Source organism: Syngnathus typhle, linkage group LG8, assembly GCF_033458585.1.
Source record: "Syngnathus typhle isolate RoL2023-S1 ecotype Sweden linkage group LG8, RoL_Styp_1.0, whole genome shotgun sequence".
In the NCBI taxonomy this organism is placed as follows: domain Eukaryota; kingdom Metazoa; phylum Chordata; class Actinopteri; order Syngnathiformes; family Syngnathidae; genus Syngnathus; species Syngnathus typhle.
In genome coordinates, this window is record NC_083745.1 from 7,609,179 (window position 1) to 7,623,734 (window position 14,556).

The window sequence follows — 14,556 nt, forward strand, 5'->3', positions numbered from 1 at the left end:
AAGGGCAAATGCCAGTCCTACAAAGCAATGGTATCTGGGAGTCGATATGGTATTACGCAACGAAAAAAAAAAAATCAAGTTTGTAATTTTATTTAAACACAAGCATGTACATAAATGAAACTCAGTTTGAAGTTTGAGTCCTCGTTGCAAGAAATGAGTCATTATTATTATTGTATTTATAAGGGGACAATGTTATGATGACTGCTGCATAGACAATTCAATTTTTTTTAATAATCCCTTGAGAAGTTAAAATCAATATGTGCTGACAAAAAGACAAGTATCAAGAACAAATTCATACATTCATCTATTTTCATAAAAGGATTCAAGGCAAAGTCATATAATCTGGGTTCTTTCATACAAAAATCTTTAAAGTGCCCACGTTGGTGCCACATTTGAAAATCCCTAAATTTCTCTTAGTACCAAAACAATGTTACAAAGTTACAGCATCAGCAGTACAATCATAAAATGTTCACATATCTCAGGATCAAGGACAAGGAGAGACGTTTCCCTTCAAACATCGTCATCATCATGGTGACGGAGCCATACGTGCTGTCAATCACAGTTTTAAAAAGAAGCAAGGCAGATGGCAGCAATCCTCATGGCGTTAAAAAAAAAAGAAACACTTTTGTTTATTTTCGTTGTCGATCCTTCAGCTGGATCTCGTCCTTGCATGAACTCACACCAACGTCTCCTGAGAGCTTTTCTTTCTTTCTTTTTAAATCCTTGTAGGTGAGATAAAAGCATCAGTGTCTGAGGATTTCAAAAGTGGAATGATTCCCCTTGGTCATCTAGGTCTGCTGAGTGGAGTCAGGGCAGCTCTCCCTGAAATCTACACAAATAAATACAAGCACACATCATCAGCCTCTCTCAATACAATCTCTTAAAATGTGTACACAACGCATTTTAAAGGACCCCCCAAAAAACTGCTGTGACGCTGACAAGATGAGGCGTGGCAGATTTCGGGAAGCACCGCTGTGCTTCAATACGTACCAGCTGAGTGTGAGGGAGCTGCGGAGGGACGGAGGCGGGCTTTGGCTTTACTGGAGGCGTGACAGGTTTTGGCGTTGTGAACTGCGAGAAGGCAGATGATTATATTAAAACAACAAAAACATTGTCGAAGTCCGTGATTAATTGCTGACTTACTGGTTTGGACGCAAGTGGTGGTAAAGGTCTGGACGGAGGTAATGGCCTTGCCTGGAAGTAATCACGAGTCAATATGAGACTAATCTTGTAATAAATTTTGGGACACACCTCTTATAGATTATGATTATTTGAGACCCAGACGTTCCCTCTGACTCATAGTGAAGGAACATTGTGGGGAAGGCCCTTTTTTTTTTGTTCCAGAAGTGTACAATAACAATTGATAACTTATGATTCCGTTCGATATACCTCAGAGTAAATTGGCTTGCCCGGCACAGGTGGTGGTTGCAAGTGTGGCCTGAAACCCTAAAAAAAACAAAAAACATTACATGGCTTAAGTAAAAACAAACAATGAAGAAGATAAGATTGGCTCTAGTGAGGGTTCTGTTCTAACGTCTGGATCACGTTACCTGTTGGATATTTGATGGCTGAGGTACAGTTGGTTTCTTTTTGGTGGGCTGTAGGACACAATGAAGTGGAAAGAAAAGGATGATGAGTGTTTTCTTATAGACACATGCAAGGAGTTGACTTTTGTATGGACTTGGCTTAGTGATTGGAAAATAGAAGGTTTCAGAAGACAATATGGGTCATTTCCCTCAGAGGAGTTCCTCTTAGTATGAACTTCGAACAGCTTCTTGTTCTTTGTTAGCTTTTAAAACATTTTGAAAATGCAAAAGCTGTGCTATCCAGCCGACAAACCTCAGGAGCTGTCCTGCAGGGCTTGAACATCATCTTCGACGATCCAGGCATGGAGGAGGACAACGGTTTACGCACTTGTGCGGCTGAAGACTCCACAAATGTCGGCTGGCTAATAGTTGTGGAGCGAAGATGAGGGCTGCCCCGTGCATTGCTCGATCGAAATAAAGGATTTGTCTGTCCTGAGGTAGATTGGAGACCTCTGTAAAACAAATACACAAAGCAACTAAGATAAAAGGACACGAGGGTTCATTGATCCGTCATGGCCGAGAGAGTTGAATGTCAAACCTCTTTGGAAGTTGTCTTTTCCGGCTGCAGCACATAAAACCGCCGATGAGAAGGGCCGTGCATATGAGCAGGCTTACAACCAGTGTCACAACAAGCCCCAGTCCTCCTCCTGTAAACACACGCGTTCCATTATCAATATCTATTCATTGCTTGAGGGAAGCAACAGTGAATGTCCGTTAACGTCATTACTGTCCGCACGAAGGGGGATTCCGTGAAATCACATAAATACCGCTGCTTCTATCTGATCACAAGAGCTCGTTATCTGATTCCATGTGGAATGCATTGCAAGTAATAAGTGTCGAAAGAAAAACAAGGCAAAGACTAAAAACATATTCTCATCAAGCTCACCTACTTTTGTGTATTGTGCATCGGATTATGAATCATCATCTAGAATTTAAGGCGTGGCCACTATTTGAAAAAATAGCATTTAATGACATTAAATCAGATGATGTGCACTATACCTTCCGACACCTCCGATTCCAGCACATCGCAGAAAGGTGGAGCCCAGCCAGGATCACAGTGACACTTGCTCTGATGGTTACAAACCTGTTGGAAATCCATTCAGTCAGTTTGGGATGCTTCGAATATTGAATGTGTGTGTGGTGAACATTTTCACCCCGTGGTTGTTGCATTTGGCGGAGCAGTCATCGGTTCCATATGTTCTTATGTTTCTGATGTCATGACACTTTTGGTTGTAGCATACCTTAAAGATGGATCAAAACACATTTTAGCTCACGTAAGCAACAATCAAAAGCGATATTTATATTTACCATATTGTTGCCACACTTGGTACCAGTGGGCACCATGCCCAGGTCTGCAGGGTAGTTGTCTTCTGGGTTCATGGTCGCCTCGTTACATTCTTCGTTGCCTACTTTGTAAAAGGACTTCCTAGATGTCACTGGGAACCCCCATCCTCCCGTGCAAAAAAGTGTGCCGCATGATTGCTCTCTGGTGCCAAACAATACAAAACAATTCATCACTAAACCAAGAAAGAAACTGAGATCTTATGTCACTGTGTGAAAACCTACGAGCCAAAACATCGACGCCCAAACAGGCTCTTTCTGCAACCTCCATGCTGGAAGTAACAAGCATCTGCAGATACCTCCGCATCTATAAAGAAGGCACAAATTGATTCAACAATCCCATTACAAGAGGACTCACAAGATTGAATTCAAATATTGCAAACATTCACCGCTAATACAGAAAAAATCCAACTGAATTAAAAATATATATATTTGTGGTTGAACGCAGGGAGCCGATGCGGAAAAAAAAAATCTGTGTTTTACCTGGTCCCCACAATCTCTTGCAATGTTGCTGCCGCGACGGACACTGTCCGTTGTAGCAGTATCCTTTCCCACGGTTGCACGGCAGGCCGTTCTGGGCGTAGGCGTCGGGAGGACAGGAGGCAGACAGTCCAGTGCAGTGTTCTGCCAAGTCGCAGTTCCCCGTCTTCGGCCGACAGACGCTGCCTGACGCTTTCAGCTGCAAATGGTGATGGACAAATGTGATTATTTACACACAACTGACGAGCCTGTAAATGGTCACAGCCACAGAGTAGCACTTGGAGTATCACGTGGAGATTGTATATGACGCACTTGACAGTTGTGGCAGCATTCACCCTCAGCACACTGGGCTCCTCCGCTAAACTTGCAGTTAGTAGCGTTGCAACAGGGATTCTTGCATTCCTTGGAAGTGAGCAGAATATTACAATCCAACCTTCCTTGTTTCGCTTTGGTCTTGTAAATATTTGCACGAGCCCAGCGTACCTCTACGGTTCCACAGTCACACTCCTCGCCAGGCTCCAGGAAAGCATTGCCACACACTGGCCCGCCATAAATACGGCCAGTCGAGGGTGTATCCAATAGACAAGCTGGGTTGATCTCCTCCAGGAATCTGTTGAGCTGCTGCTTGCTGCAGCTGCTGAACATCTCCGGAGGCACGGGACTAAAGGAACATTTTAAGACGCCCTGATGTTATCATTGTTTTGGAGAGTGCAGCAGTCAAATCAGACTTAGTCAAGGCTTAAATTAGTTTACCCGACACTCTCTGCCATAATGCAGCCTTTCTTTGACGTCAAAGAACCACAGATGCAATTTTCTGTATCATGAGATAAGCCCAAGTTGTGACCCATCTCGTGGGCAATCGTGGAGGACACTCCAATTGCGTTATTGTTATGATCCTGCGTGCACAGTAGAGGTGTGTTAGGACAAGTGGAAACATATGAAATCGGACAACCACCCACATTTAGAAAATATCCTTCGAGAAGCCATAAACAGCTGTCAAGTGTATTTAGGGACTGAATGTTGAGGCAATTTAGAAGACTTAGAGAGGAATATTCACAAAGTTACATGAAGTAACTATCATTTGATATTCAGCATGGTAGCTTTTTTGTAACAAGGAAATGTGTAAACTGGTTGTTTTCGATTGATCATATCTTGAAGAAGATTCGACTACTCGGCTGCATCCAGCAAATGTGCTGTTGAGTCAGTCTTGCCTCGTAAGTTGCTGTCTAAAGGACAACATGACATCAGCTATGGGAAATCCATATCTCCATTTCAGCACAACTCTTCACAACATTATTCTGATCAATAGGCAGGCTAACCCATTTCGTCCATTGCACAACGATTCATGACATTCCTTACAACCACTTGAAAGAAAAGAAAGCACCAACCTCATTTACCGCCCCCGAGCTTGACGTGCACATGGCATTTGTGTTGGCCAGACCAACCGTGGTGCCTTCGAAATCCAAGCCTCTAAACAATAAAAAGAGAACATTTTTCACATCCGAGTCAGAGCAGATGTAAGCCGTTTTCGTCTGAGTCTTACGTGATGAATTGTGCGTTGTCATGCTTCAACCTCGGCAGGAGGTTCCGCTGGCGCCACTCAAGAAAGCGGCTGAGCGTTTGCTCAGGTTTGGAACTGACCTCTATTTGATCTCTGTACGACCAGATATCAAGTCCTACTAACATCACACGGACACCCACAGGACGATACAGCTGGAACATAATAGCAGAATGCACATGAGCACATTCAAAGGGAAAGTATATAAGATGGATAAGTAAATATAGTGTGTGGAGAAAAGTTCAAGAGTGAGTCAGACACGGCGCTACAAACCACATGAACAAGGATATACTGGGGCTATAATCCTGTCACAGACCACCAGTGTTGGGTCTACAGTCTGATGAGTCACAGACATTGGCCCAATTGTTGGAAAATATGCAAACTTGCAAAGTGTGTGAATCGCCTCTGCTTAAGTGTTAAGATTCACAGTTTAAGTGAGAGAACTTCTCCTTTTAATCATTTGAAGGGAACAGGTCGTATCAGCACAGTTTTTTCTCGATTTCTGCTACCCAGACGCAAAGGAAATGCAGTGAGTGCATGCACAGGAAATCTCCCAGACTGCGTGGAAAAAAAAATCTACAGTTGTGTGAATTTTAGAATGAACTTATTTCACAGTGGTGACTATTTTTGTCTGTGTGAAAAGCACGTACCCTGTCAACGTTGTTTGCTATTTCAAGCACTCTGGCTTCCACTGTCCTTTTATTGCCGAATTTCTTGTACTGGAAGAAAAACATTTCGATAAGTACAATTTCCCGATGTGGGAATGCATATTGAAATCAAATACAGTATTTTATTGATATGAAAAACAGGAATGAAACCTCTGTGTTGTCGACCACCACAGCGAGCTCCACAGTTCTGGGTTTTCGTTCTCCGTTTTTGGTCTGGCCTCTGCTTCTCTGAGAAAGTTGAACATTTTATAAGAAAACCAAAAACATTAAACAAGCTATACAGTAGGATGGTTGGACTTTTGACAGGCTGTGGGTAATGTAGTGTTCACATATGTGGAACTGAATTGCGTCTCGAGGCAAAATTGGGTGCGCTACTTGTCTGCAACCAGCAGAGGCACTGTAGATTCAGCCTTCTTTAGACTGAGACCAACATCATATCAGTTATGGGACAGTCACACTCTAAAGTTTGAACTTAATAACAAAATGCTTAGATCCTGGTTTGACCAGTGGAGTATATTTATAGTGTGTGCCTGTCAGTCTGTGTCCATGCTGTGCGTGTCTTTACCAGACTACTGAGCTTGAACACTCCAGACGGAGGCGATACGTGATCATAGTACATGGTTGTGTTCCCATGGGAACAGGAGCTTCTCTTCCTTCTCAGATGTTTATAATTGTAAATTGCATGAAGACCTTCATCAGTGTGAACTTCAGCCTGCTGTGAGGTCAAAGGTTCTATCAGGTACGTCTGATCCTGGAGGCGTACAAACCCCCTGTAGGGAGAAAGAGGAACTTTAGAGATGATGGAGAGAGATGAGCATTGCCCTAATGTCAAACTAAAGTCCCGTTTCTCAGTCTTGTTAATAGAAAATATGAACTATACAACAAAAGCACCTTAAGAAGACCGAGACATCTGGATCTCATACTCGATCTTATTAATTCTGATTGAGGAAATGGCTGTCGTGGAGTCTGTATTTAACATGTGGACATGAGTCATGGTGGGCAGTCTCAAGCCATAATGACTTTAAGTAAATTTGTCATGCCATGCTTTGGTAGCAATAACCTGTTTGCAATCACATTACAAGAAGTGGAGTGTGTGTGTGTGTGTCTTACTTTAATCCTGAGCACAGCTCCATGCTGGCAGAGGAGTCGTCGACTCCCACGACATGCCCGTGGTAGTAGCAGTGATTCTGAACATGTCAGGAAAAGACGGATTTGAACATCCAATGACAGCATAACATAATGCCAATCTTGATGTGTTGCACTTTATGAGTCATAGTGAGAGGGAAGTGATAAATCAGCAACATAGATTCCTAATCAACTTCCTGTGCGAGATGCCCAAATTAGAGGAAGGAACTGTGTCATTAAGTAATCACAAAGTGCACAGCTCACACATCAAATCATGTACCACTTGGGTGGATATGAAGCAAATTGGAGAAAAGTACATTTTGTAAGGGTATGATGCCACAGGATATCATGTACTTGACCAATACGGGCCACAATTGACTTTTATGCAGTCGTCTTTACATAAACACATATTATGTTCACTGAAATGAACAATGCACATATATAATTACTTGCAATCACGTGTTTCCAAAGACAATTTTTGAAAAACAGAAAACTACTATAAAAGTGGGTCACAACTTAAAGGCTGTGGGAAAATGTTGGTCCCAAAGGACAACCAATAGAGAACACTCAAAAAACTGTAAAACTGACTATTATTCATATTTATTTTCATTTTCTTTTTTTTTCTTTTTCTTTTTTGGGTCCCACCAATGGGATAGGAAATCTATGATTGGTGGCCCATACGTGCATGATCTGCGATACAATTTGATCCGGCTGCCAAAAGCCCGAAACTCTTTTACCCACAAATCCCAATAATATAATCTTTCTTTGAACTTTACATTATACAGTATTATTCATGAATAGGCTGTGAAATTAAAATGACTGAAAATTTTAAATGGTCCCCGACAAGAAAAACTTTCCCCACCCTTACCCTACGCTGATATATTTCCTTCCTTTTGTGTCTATTTTAAAAACATATTCAAATTCTAAACACACAACCTTCATTAAACAGCACATACCTCAAGACCCGGCATTGCTGTTATTTGGGTTCCTTTCTCGGAATAATGTGTCACAGAGAAGGTTTCTCCGATAAGCTCCCTGAAATAATCGGGTTGGTTGAAACATCAGCAAATGTAAGTATGTTCACAAATGTGGACAAATATCAATCTCTCTTACTTATTTTTCTCAAGGTGCAGTGTGCAATTTTGTCCTGCAATCCTCACAGAGTACTGCAGTACATCGGGATACTTCTACACAACACACACAATATTGCATGTATATGAGTGAGGAAAATGAGGTTGTGCTGAAGAGTGTGCGTGAGTGCCTGTGTGTGTGTGTGTGTGTGTGTGTGTGTGTGTGTGTGTGTGTGTGGTGACTTACCTGATGGGTGGCAACATTACTGATGTGAGATAAATTATTTAGCTTCTGAGGTGTCACTGTTTGATACTTCATCACATGAGGTAGAGTCCACGCGCTCCCTGTAAATAGGAATATTCCAATGAGCAAAAAAGAATAAAAAAGAAAATACAAAGCGAGACATATGGAGGAAAAAGAAAAAAAAAGTTATACCCAACACCAAGAAGAAACTCCATATCAAATCTCGAAACTGGGTCATGATGCTTGGACGGACGCAGTCATTGTGAGCTGGAATGGTCTGAGAAAATGCCGAAGACGAGCATCTCTCCGCCCCTCTATGTTGTAATTTCCCCAAACCCTTCTGACGCGTAGGAATCGCAAAAGGATTATAAAAAATGGTTCCCCAACTTTACTCTTTAGAAATTAATTTTTAGAACAACGCCGTGTGAGTTAGAATTCGAACCGATCCATCCTTCTTGGCAAAACTTTACAAATTGGCTGTAAAACCAAAACACTGGGAAACGCAACAGGTTTCAAATGGGTGATCATCACACAAAATAAATTATGGATACGGCTGAATTCTGACACATTAATGGGGCGTAGTAATCGTGTAATATTGAATTAAGCAATAAATTAATTGACCAAAGTTATTGAGCAGCGTGTTTGCTGTCATCTACTGGCCGTTTCTATGTACTGCATATTGATAAAAAAAAACATCTTAAATGAATATACGTCCGTTGTCACTTGAATTTTTTTTTATATATATAAAAAATATTAACAAACATTAAATGCTTGATATTAATGAGTTTTTTTGTGTCAATAACAGGGGCAAAGCGAAGTACGACATTATTGATTTAAGCTGGTCGCAGGGTGGTGGTTTGACCTCTGACGTCATCAATCAGCGACGGGAGCAACCAAAACAGTTCCGAAATTTTTTGACTACGTCCACGTTAAGAAACCGTCATGTTACAACCAACATCGTTTCCAACCTCGCTAGGGGACCGCGACAAACCAGACTGCACGACTGAGGACATTTTGCAAGACGAGGAAAACCCGTTTAACTTCAGTCCTCAGCTCATCAATCTTCATAAAGACCACGAGCTATTTGAGGTAATGACAACCTAAACTAATGTACCGTACTCTTTTAGTTCATACAATGGTTATTATATTTTCAGGATGGCGACGTTGAAAGACACATGTACCTTCAAGACCTTTATATTTCAGAGGCAGACGACGACAAACAAACCCTCAGGTGTGACAGTTGTACACATGTGGTTGTTTAAAAAGTACTGCAATGATTGTTCTCCCCCCAAATGGCCAAAGAAGCGGGGAAAATCATGATAGCATCTGTAATAATACACCTTGCTTGATATTTTGCAGGTTATACAGAGATTTAAAAACAACAACACTATCAGCTTTTTGATTTTAGGTTGACACAAGATATGCATAACATAGTCACCCTGAATCAGTCTTGGAGCCGACAGCGTCAAACAGTTCTCTCTTTTTTTTTTTTTTTTACCTCCAAATCTGTTGCATATTTTTTATTAATGTTTGGTGGCTCATATTCCTCCATGTTGTTGCTGTCCCTGGTTTTACCACCTAAAAAGTCGAGAAGATCTTGCAATTGGCTGAAGACCAGTTCAGACACAGGGTGTATCCATCTCTCACCCAAAATCAGCTTCAGCTCCCTATTGAGGATAAGGGTTATAAAAAAATGAATGGATCTAAAGTCCCACATATCTCTGTTTGAAAATATAGGCTGTATAGTAAAAAGAAGTAAAAGTTTGATGTTGAGTACCTTCATTTCCTGGGGTTCACAAGTTCAAGACGTTTCTGTCTTGTTCTTTCTCCAGCGTTTCAGAGTTTGCCTGTCACATCTCTGGCTGCAACGCAGTCCACGGTACTTTAGAGGAGTATGAGCATCACTACAATTCCTTACATAGACACGTGTGCTCCATCTGCCGGCGCTCATTACCCACCGCTCGCCTCCTGGATATTCACATTCAGGAGTGGCACGACTCTGTCTTCATGGTCCTGGCACAGCGGCAGGACATGGTATGAAACACAAGAATTAAAGCTTTGAGGTCCCGGATGGAGGAATGCCACCATATTTGTAATGTTTTGAAACTCGGCATGTCAAGCATAAAAGATAGACGAGCAAAAAAAAAAAAAAAAAAAGCTGGTCTGCATAAAGCTGCTTTACATGGTACACATGATTTACAGTACCAGTGTTTGGTGGAAGGCTGTGCACACAAGTTCAGGACGAGCACACTCCGGAAGGACCACTTGATACGAATTCACAAGTACCCCCCAGACTTCAGATTTGACAAAGCCAAAAGAGAGAAAGGGTGAGACTGCACTTACTTGATTTGCTCAATAGATGGCAGCAATGTTCTTTATGTACTTTTGGGTAATTTCTTTTGTAGTTTTCTTCAAATGACATGTTGCTGACAACTAATTTAAGTATATTTTTATTTGGGCCGTTATTTTAAAAATTCATACTGATATTCAGAGTTGGGTAGGGTATCAACTTGTACTCAAGAACATTTACTTTATAGAATTAAATGACAAGTATAAGTAAGTAGTCCTCGAAATAATGAAGAATTTGGTGAAAAAAAAGAGTTGACTTTTTAAATATTATCAAAGGACACGTGCTAAATAAGGTGCACAGTCAGATATTTGTTTTGAAAATATTCTTTGCATGATCACAATGACTTATTTTATATAAGAACTTGTACTCAAACCATGTTAAAAAGAAAGTGTGACATTAACCGCTTCTTACGTGCACTGTACTTAGCAAAATAATGTGCAACCTTTGTTTCTTTTAGGGGGAATCCCCTTGACTATATTTTGCTGCTAAAATTCCTGGACTTTTTTTGCTAGATCTGGAGAGACAAAGCAGCAGCAGGACATAGCGATGGAGGTTGTGGGTAATGCGAGTGAGGTTCTTTGTGAAGAGCAGGCCAAACAGGTAGATCAAGAAGAATCCATGGAGATGCCCGTGTCCTTGACAGGGACCCACTTGACTGAAAAAGACACCCCACATGAGGAGATGGCAGCATGTCAAAACACAAACGATGAGCATCTGAAACCACGATACTCCTACAGGTCAGTATGGCTGCTTCATTTTGTAACTACACTTGTACAAGATGGGATTCAAATTCCACTTCAATATTCTTTTGTAAGTTGAACAATCCTGCTTAATTTTTTTCCCCTAGGGTTCCTTCTAATGTGTGCTTTGGTCATGGCTCCATTCGAGGCTTCAGAGGTCACAGAGGAAGGAGGAAATGAAACAGCTTCCGAAATCACAATTACGTACTCTATTATTTCATATAACATAAAATAGTTTTCTCACGTCATTCGTTCAGACCGTCTTTTGTGTGACATGCACATTTCTTACTGCAAGTCTTCAAAACTGACTTTTTAAAACAAAAACAAACCAACCTCAGTATATTTGTAATAGACTTTAATTTCCCAAAATGCTTTTTCAGTATAAAATACACTTGATAACTCTTGAGTATAAAATAAGTCATCAATTTTTATTTACAGATAAAAACGGTGCCTGCTGTTGTCTAATAAGAGCTTTTCAAATGACTGCAAAGTAAAAACAAAACAAATTTAGAAGTGCATTTTAATTTGTTGTAAAGATTATTAATGTGGGCAAAAGGAAGGTATGTTGACTGGCATAATGTCCATGGAAAGCTCAGCGTCCGTTTTAAATTTGAGTACAATTATTGCTTAATATAGCGCTTGTGTCTTCTGTGCAATGTTCTTGGACTGTCTTACAATATTATATCTTTGGATTACAATTTTAGGAAGGTCACATCAAACATTATTTTTGGCTTGTAAATCCCGTTAAATTTTGCACATCAATACACAAGTAAATCCAAAACAAATGATCAACATCAGAATATTACCTTAGGTATTAAAAAAAATATTGTTTTCAAGAAATAGAATTTTGATAGAAAACAACTGGAATTTTAAAAGTTGTGCAATGTTTTACTTTTTAACTACACTGCCAAAATGTCCATTTTTGATTAACCAGTCAAGTGTAAGATGATTAAGGCCTACTATAACAATTATTTAACTGTTTGTATATTTATTAACAATTTTATGCGATTTTTTTCCCTACTAAATAAATATTCTCACATTAATGTCTTTATCAGATTTGACTTTTGTTGCCTTGTGGCATGGAGGTCATTTTAAGGCAAGGCGCACACGCTCACACACGCAAAGTGTCAAATGCAATGCGGTGTTAAGACAAGTAGTACATCCCATAGGGTCCACCAAATAGTCTCGGAACCGGTAAGGCGGGCCGCGGGCTGTTCACAGCTCCGTAGAGGGCCGGTGCGCCCATGGGTGCGCTCAGGGGGAAGGGGAAGGCGAAGGCCGGCAGGAGCGGCTTGGCGGCCAGCTTGAGTTTCTCCAGCTCGGCCTCCTGCAGTCTCTTGGCCTTGGCCCTGCGGTTCTGAAACCAGATCTTTACTTGTGTCTCTGTGAGGCTGAGGGAATTGGAAAACTCTGCTCTCTCTGCGATGGAAAGGTACTGTTTCTGGCGGAACTTTCTCTCCAGGGACAGCAGCTGAGTGCTCGTGAACGGGGTTCGGGGTTTCCTGTTGTTCTTGTGTTTGCGCAGGTTGCAGTGGCTCGGGCTGGGGAGTCCTTGAGGACACAAAAAACATGAAACATCTCATCATCAGGAAGTAGCAGTGGAAAAACGAGATATTTACACTCAGTGAACACTTAACTAAAATTCTAGCAACACCTGCACCATTTCATAACAATGACATAATAGCTAATTATTATAATTGGCACTGAGATAACGTTTGTTTACTTCATTGTGTTTTGTAGTTTGCCGCGCTGTGTAGCACTGCCAAGCATGATAATAAAAGCAATTTCAAATATTTCGATCTTTATTTAGTAATGCGAGTGGCTAAAAATATTAGACACGCATCACACTGCATTTCTTCCACAGCGGTAACATTTTAATAGTGTTATAATAAAGTAATACTTTAAGTTTAGTCCGGTGTAACTTGAGGCTCGGTTAATTAAAACAAAAAAGACATGATTTTTTTTAATTACAGCGCTTTAGAATAGTCATTCGTTCGTATAATAAACCACTACACGAAGACGCTTTAGAATTTATAAAATACAGTTTAAAAAAATAAATAAAATCAGGATGCTGTTTATCTTATTATGTATTCCCAGATGTAATCTGTGGGTGCACAACTTTGCTCAAATCGAAGTTTTACAGACTCACTTGTAAGCCCCCGATCTCCATATTTGAAATGATTGCAGATAGATATATTTCTATTTTCAGACATAGTAAATAATTAAAGGCTTAGACTCACTGGGAGGTGATCCATAGGAAGACTGTACCCAGGGGCTGCTCTCCTTGTCGTTGATATCCACATTCTCGGCTTTGAACCGATTAAGTTCCACCGGCGAAATGCGCCCCGTGTCCTCTTCTACAACCCGCGCGCTGGGCTCCGAGGATTGTTGACTTCTAGCCTGCGTACGGTCCGACATGAGTGACTCCACGCTGAACGGCAGATCCACACTTTTGCTTTTACACCTGGCGACAGGTGACGAGTTGAGCTGCTCTGATGCGGAGCCCCCGGAGGCGCGCTCCTCCGTGAACGTGTCCCCCGGTGCGGCCGAAGGTGGCGATCCCTGCGCAGGATTCATGACGCACAGCTGAGGTGCCATACAACCATATGTCCCTCTGCGTTCCACGTCGTTGTTTCCTTGTCTTGACCCCAGTAAATACTTTTCTTTTTTTTTTTATGCAAGGACCGCGCACCAACTCGCGTCAAGTGCTTTCCCAACTTACCATACCGCACGCTTTCTTCTGTCATGGACCTCCGTGACTCCACCCAGGCTATCTCTGATAGGGCCACCATCCTCATGACGAGGATGTGATGCACAAGTCCAACCACGGGCTTAATTTGAGACCCTAAAAATGTCATATAGCTTGCACTCTTGCACCCTTGAACATTCCAACAGGGTTGGCCCCCTGTTATTTTGGCATTCCTTACTGTATCTTAGTCATTTTACATTCAGCATTTTGCTCTCTTGGCCCCCTGTTATTTGGCGTTCCTTACAGTGTCTTAGTTTATATTCTGCATTTTACTCTCTTGTGCTGACTCTTTTAGCTCAGGGGTGTTAAATCATTTTCTTCCAAGGACTGCTGAAAAATCCAATGATGCAAGGACCACTTTGTTATCGTCGCTATTCAGCCTTAATTCATTCAACACTTGACAATAAATTCACCAGTGTTAGTAAACCGATGCAAACCAACCCAGTGTAAATTGTGTACAATGTCACCAAACAACAAGCTGCCCGGCCGCAAACGGCCCGCGCGCTATAGTTTGAACACCACTGCTTTAGCTAATAGTATATTATATGCACGAAGCTCAAGTAAGCTGGCTTTGGAAAATTCCAATCATAAAAGCTGCTTAATGTGTGAATAGTAATGATCCATACCATGGTACTTCGAAGTACC

The 14,556-nt window shown here is 41.3% G+C and overlaps 3 protein-coding genes across 3 annotated transcripts; 1 reads left to right on the plus strand and 2 right to left on the minus strand.

Moving 5' to 3' along the window:
- Positions 1 to 74: 74 nt before the first annotated feature.
- On the minus strand, positions 75 to 8,420 carry adam8a (ADAM metallopeptidase domain 8a). Its single transcript, XM_061285058.1, has 25 exons — positions 8,265 to 8,420; positions 8,076 to 8,173; positions 7,872 to 7,945; positions 7,715 to 7,793; positions 6,744 to 6,820; positions 6,199 to 6,403; positions 5,784 to 5,861; positions 5,616 to 5,684; positions 4,951 to 5,120; positions 4,796 to 4,877; positions 4,161 to 4,303; positions 3,891 to 4,068; positions 3,720 to 3,809; positions 3,411 to 3,606; positions 3,153 to 3,234; positions 2,895 to 3,072; positions 2,741 to 2,827; positions 2,586 to 2,670; positions 2,125 to 2,233; positions 1,840 to 2,038; positions 1,551 to 1,598; positions 1,390 to 1,446; positions 1,144 to 1,194; positions 991 to 1,071; positions 75 to 829 (listed from the first exon to the last, which is right to left on the minus strand). Exons 1-25 carry the CDS (start codon positions 8,308 to 8,310, stop codon positions 785 to 787), a joined length of 2,607 nt encoding a protein of 868 aa, XP_061141042.1. The 5' UTR covers positions 8,311 to 8,420; the 3' UTR covers positions 75 to 784.
- Positions 8,421 to 8,910: 490 nt separating this feature from the next.
- znf511 (zinc finger protein 511) lies at positions 8,911 to 11,410 on the plus strand. Its single transcript, XM_061285059.1, has 6 exons — positions 8,911 to 9,161; positions 9,227 to 9,303; positions 9,905 to 10,106; positions 10,275 to 10,399; positions 10,935 to 11,159; positions 11,270 to 11,410. Exons 1-6 carry the CDS (start codon positions 9,015 to 9,017, stop codon positions 11,340 to 11,342), a joined length of 849 nt encoding a protein of 282 aa, XP_061141043.1. The 5' UTR covers positions 8,911 to 9,014; the 3' UTR covers positions 11,343 to 11,410.
- A 92-nt stretch (positions 11,411 to 11,502) lies between these two features.
- Positions 11,503 to 13,893, minus strand: msx3 (muscle segment homeobox 3). Its single transcript, XM_061285060.1, has 2 exons — positions 13,403 to 13,893; positions 11,503 to 12,713 (listed from the first exon to the last, which is right to left on the minus strand). The coding sequence occupies exons 1-2, from the start codon at positions 13,758 to 13,760 to the stop codon at positions 12,307 to 12,309; spliced, it is 765 nt and encodes a 254-aa protein (XP_061141044.1). The 5' UTR covers positions 13,761 to 13,893; the 3' UTR covers positions 11,503 to 12,306.
- Between the last annotated feature and the right edge of the window lie 663 nt (positions 13,894 to 14,556).

What these genes read in the sequence shown, in the direction of transcription:
- adam8a (XM_061285058.1), bottom strand. Translation starts at nt 8,310, where the DNA reads ATGACCCAGTTTCGAGATTTGATATGGAGTTTCTTCTTGGTGTTGG. An exon ending in GCTCGGGGGCGGTAAATGAG is followed by an intron (nt 4,304 to 4,795) that starts GTTGGTGCTTTC and finishes CTGTGCACGCAG; the next exon opens with GATCATAACAATAACGCAAT. An exon ending in AATGCTGCCACAACTGTCAA is followed by an intron (nt 3,607 to 3,719) that starts GTGCGTCATATA and finishes CACCATTTGCAG; the next exon opens with CTGAAAGCGTCAGGCAGCGT.
- znf511 (XM_061285059.1), top strand. Translation starts at nt 9,015, where the DNA reads ATGTTACAACCAACATCGTTTCCAACCTCGCTAGGGGACCGCGACAAA. An exon ending in TGGCACAGCGGCAGGACATG is followed by an intron (nt 10,107 to 10,274) that starts GTATGAAACACA and finishes CATGATTTACAG; the next exon opens with TACCAGTGTTTGGTGGAAGG. An exon ending in AAACCACGATACTCCTACAG is followed by an intron (nt 11,160 to 11,269) that starts GTCAGTATGGCT and finishes TTTTTCCCCTAG; the next exon opens with GGTTCCTTCTAATGTGTGCT.
- msx3 (XM_061285060.1), bottom strand. Translation starts at nt 13,760, where the DNA reads ATGGCACCTCAGCTGTGCGTCATGAATCCTGCGCAGGGATCGCCACCT. An exon ending in TTCCTATGGATCACCTCCCA is followed by an intron (nt 12,714 to 13,402) that starts GTGAGTCTAAGC and finishes TGTGTCCTCAAG; the next exon opens with GACTCCCCAGCCCGAGCCAC.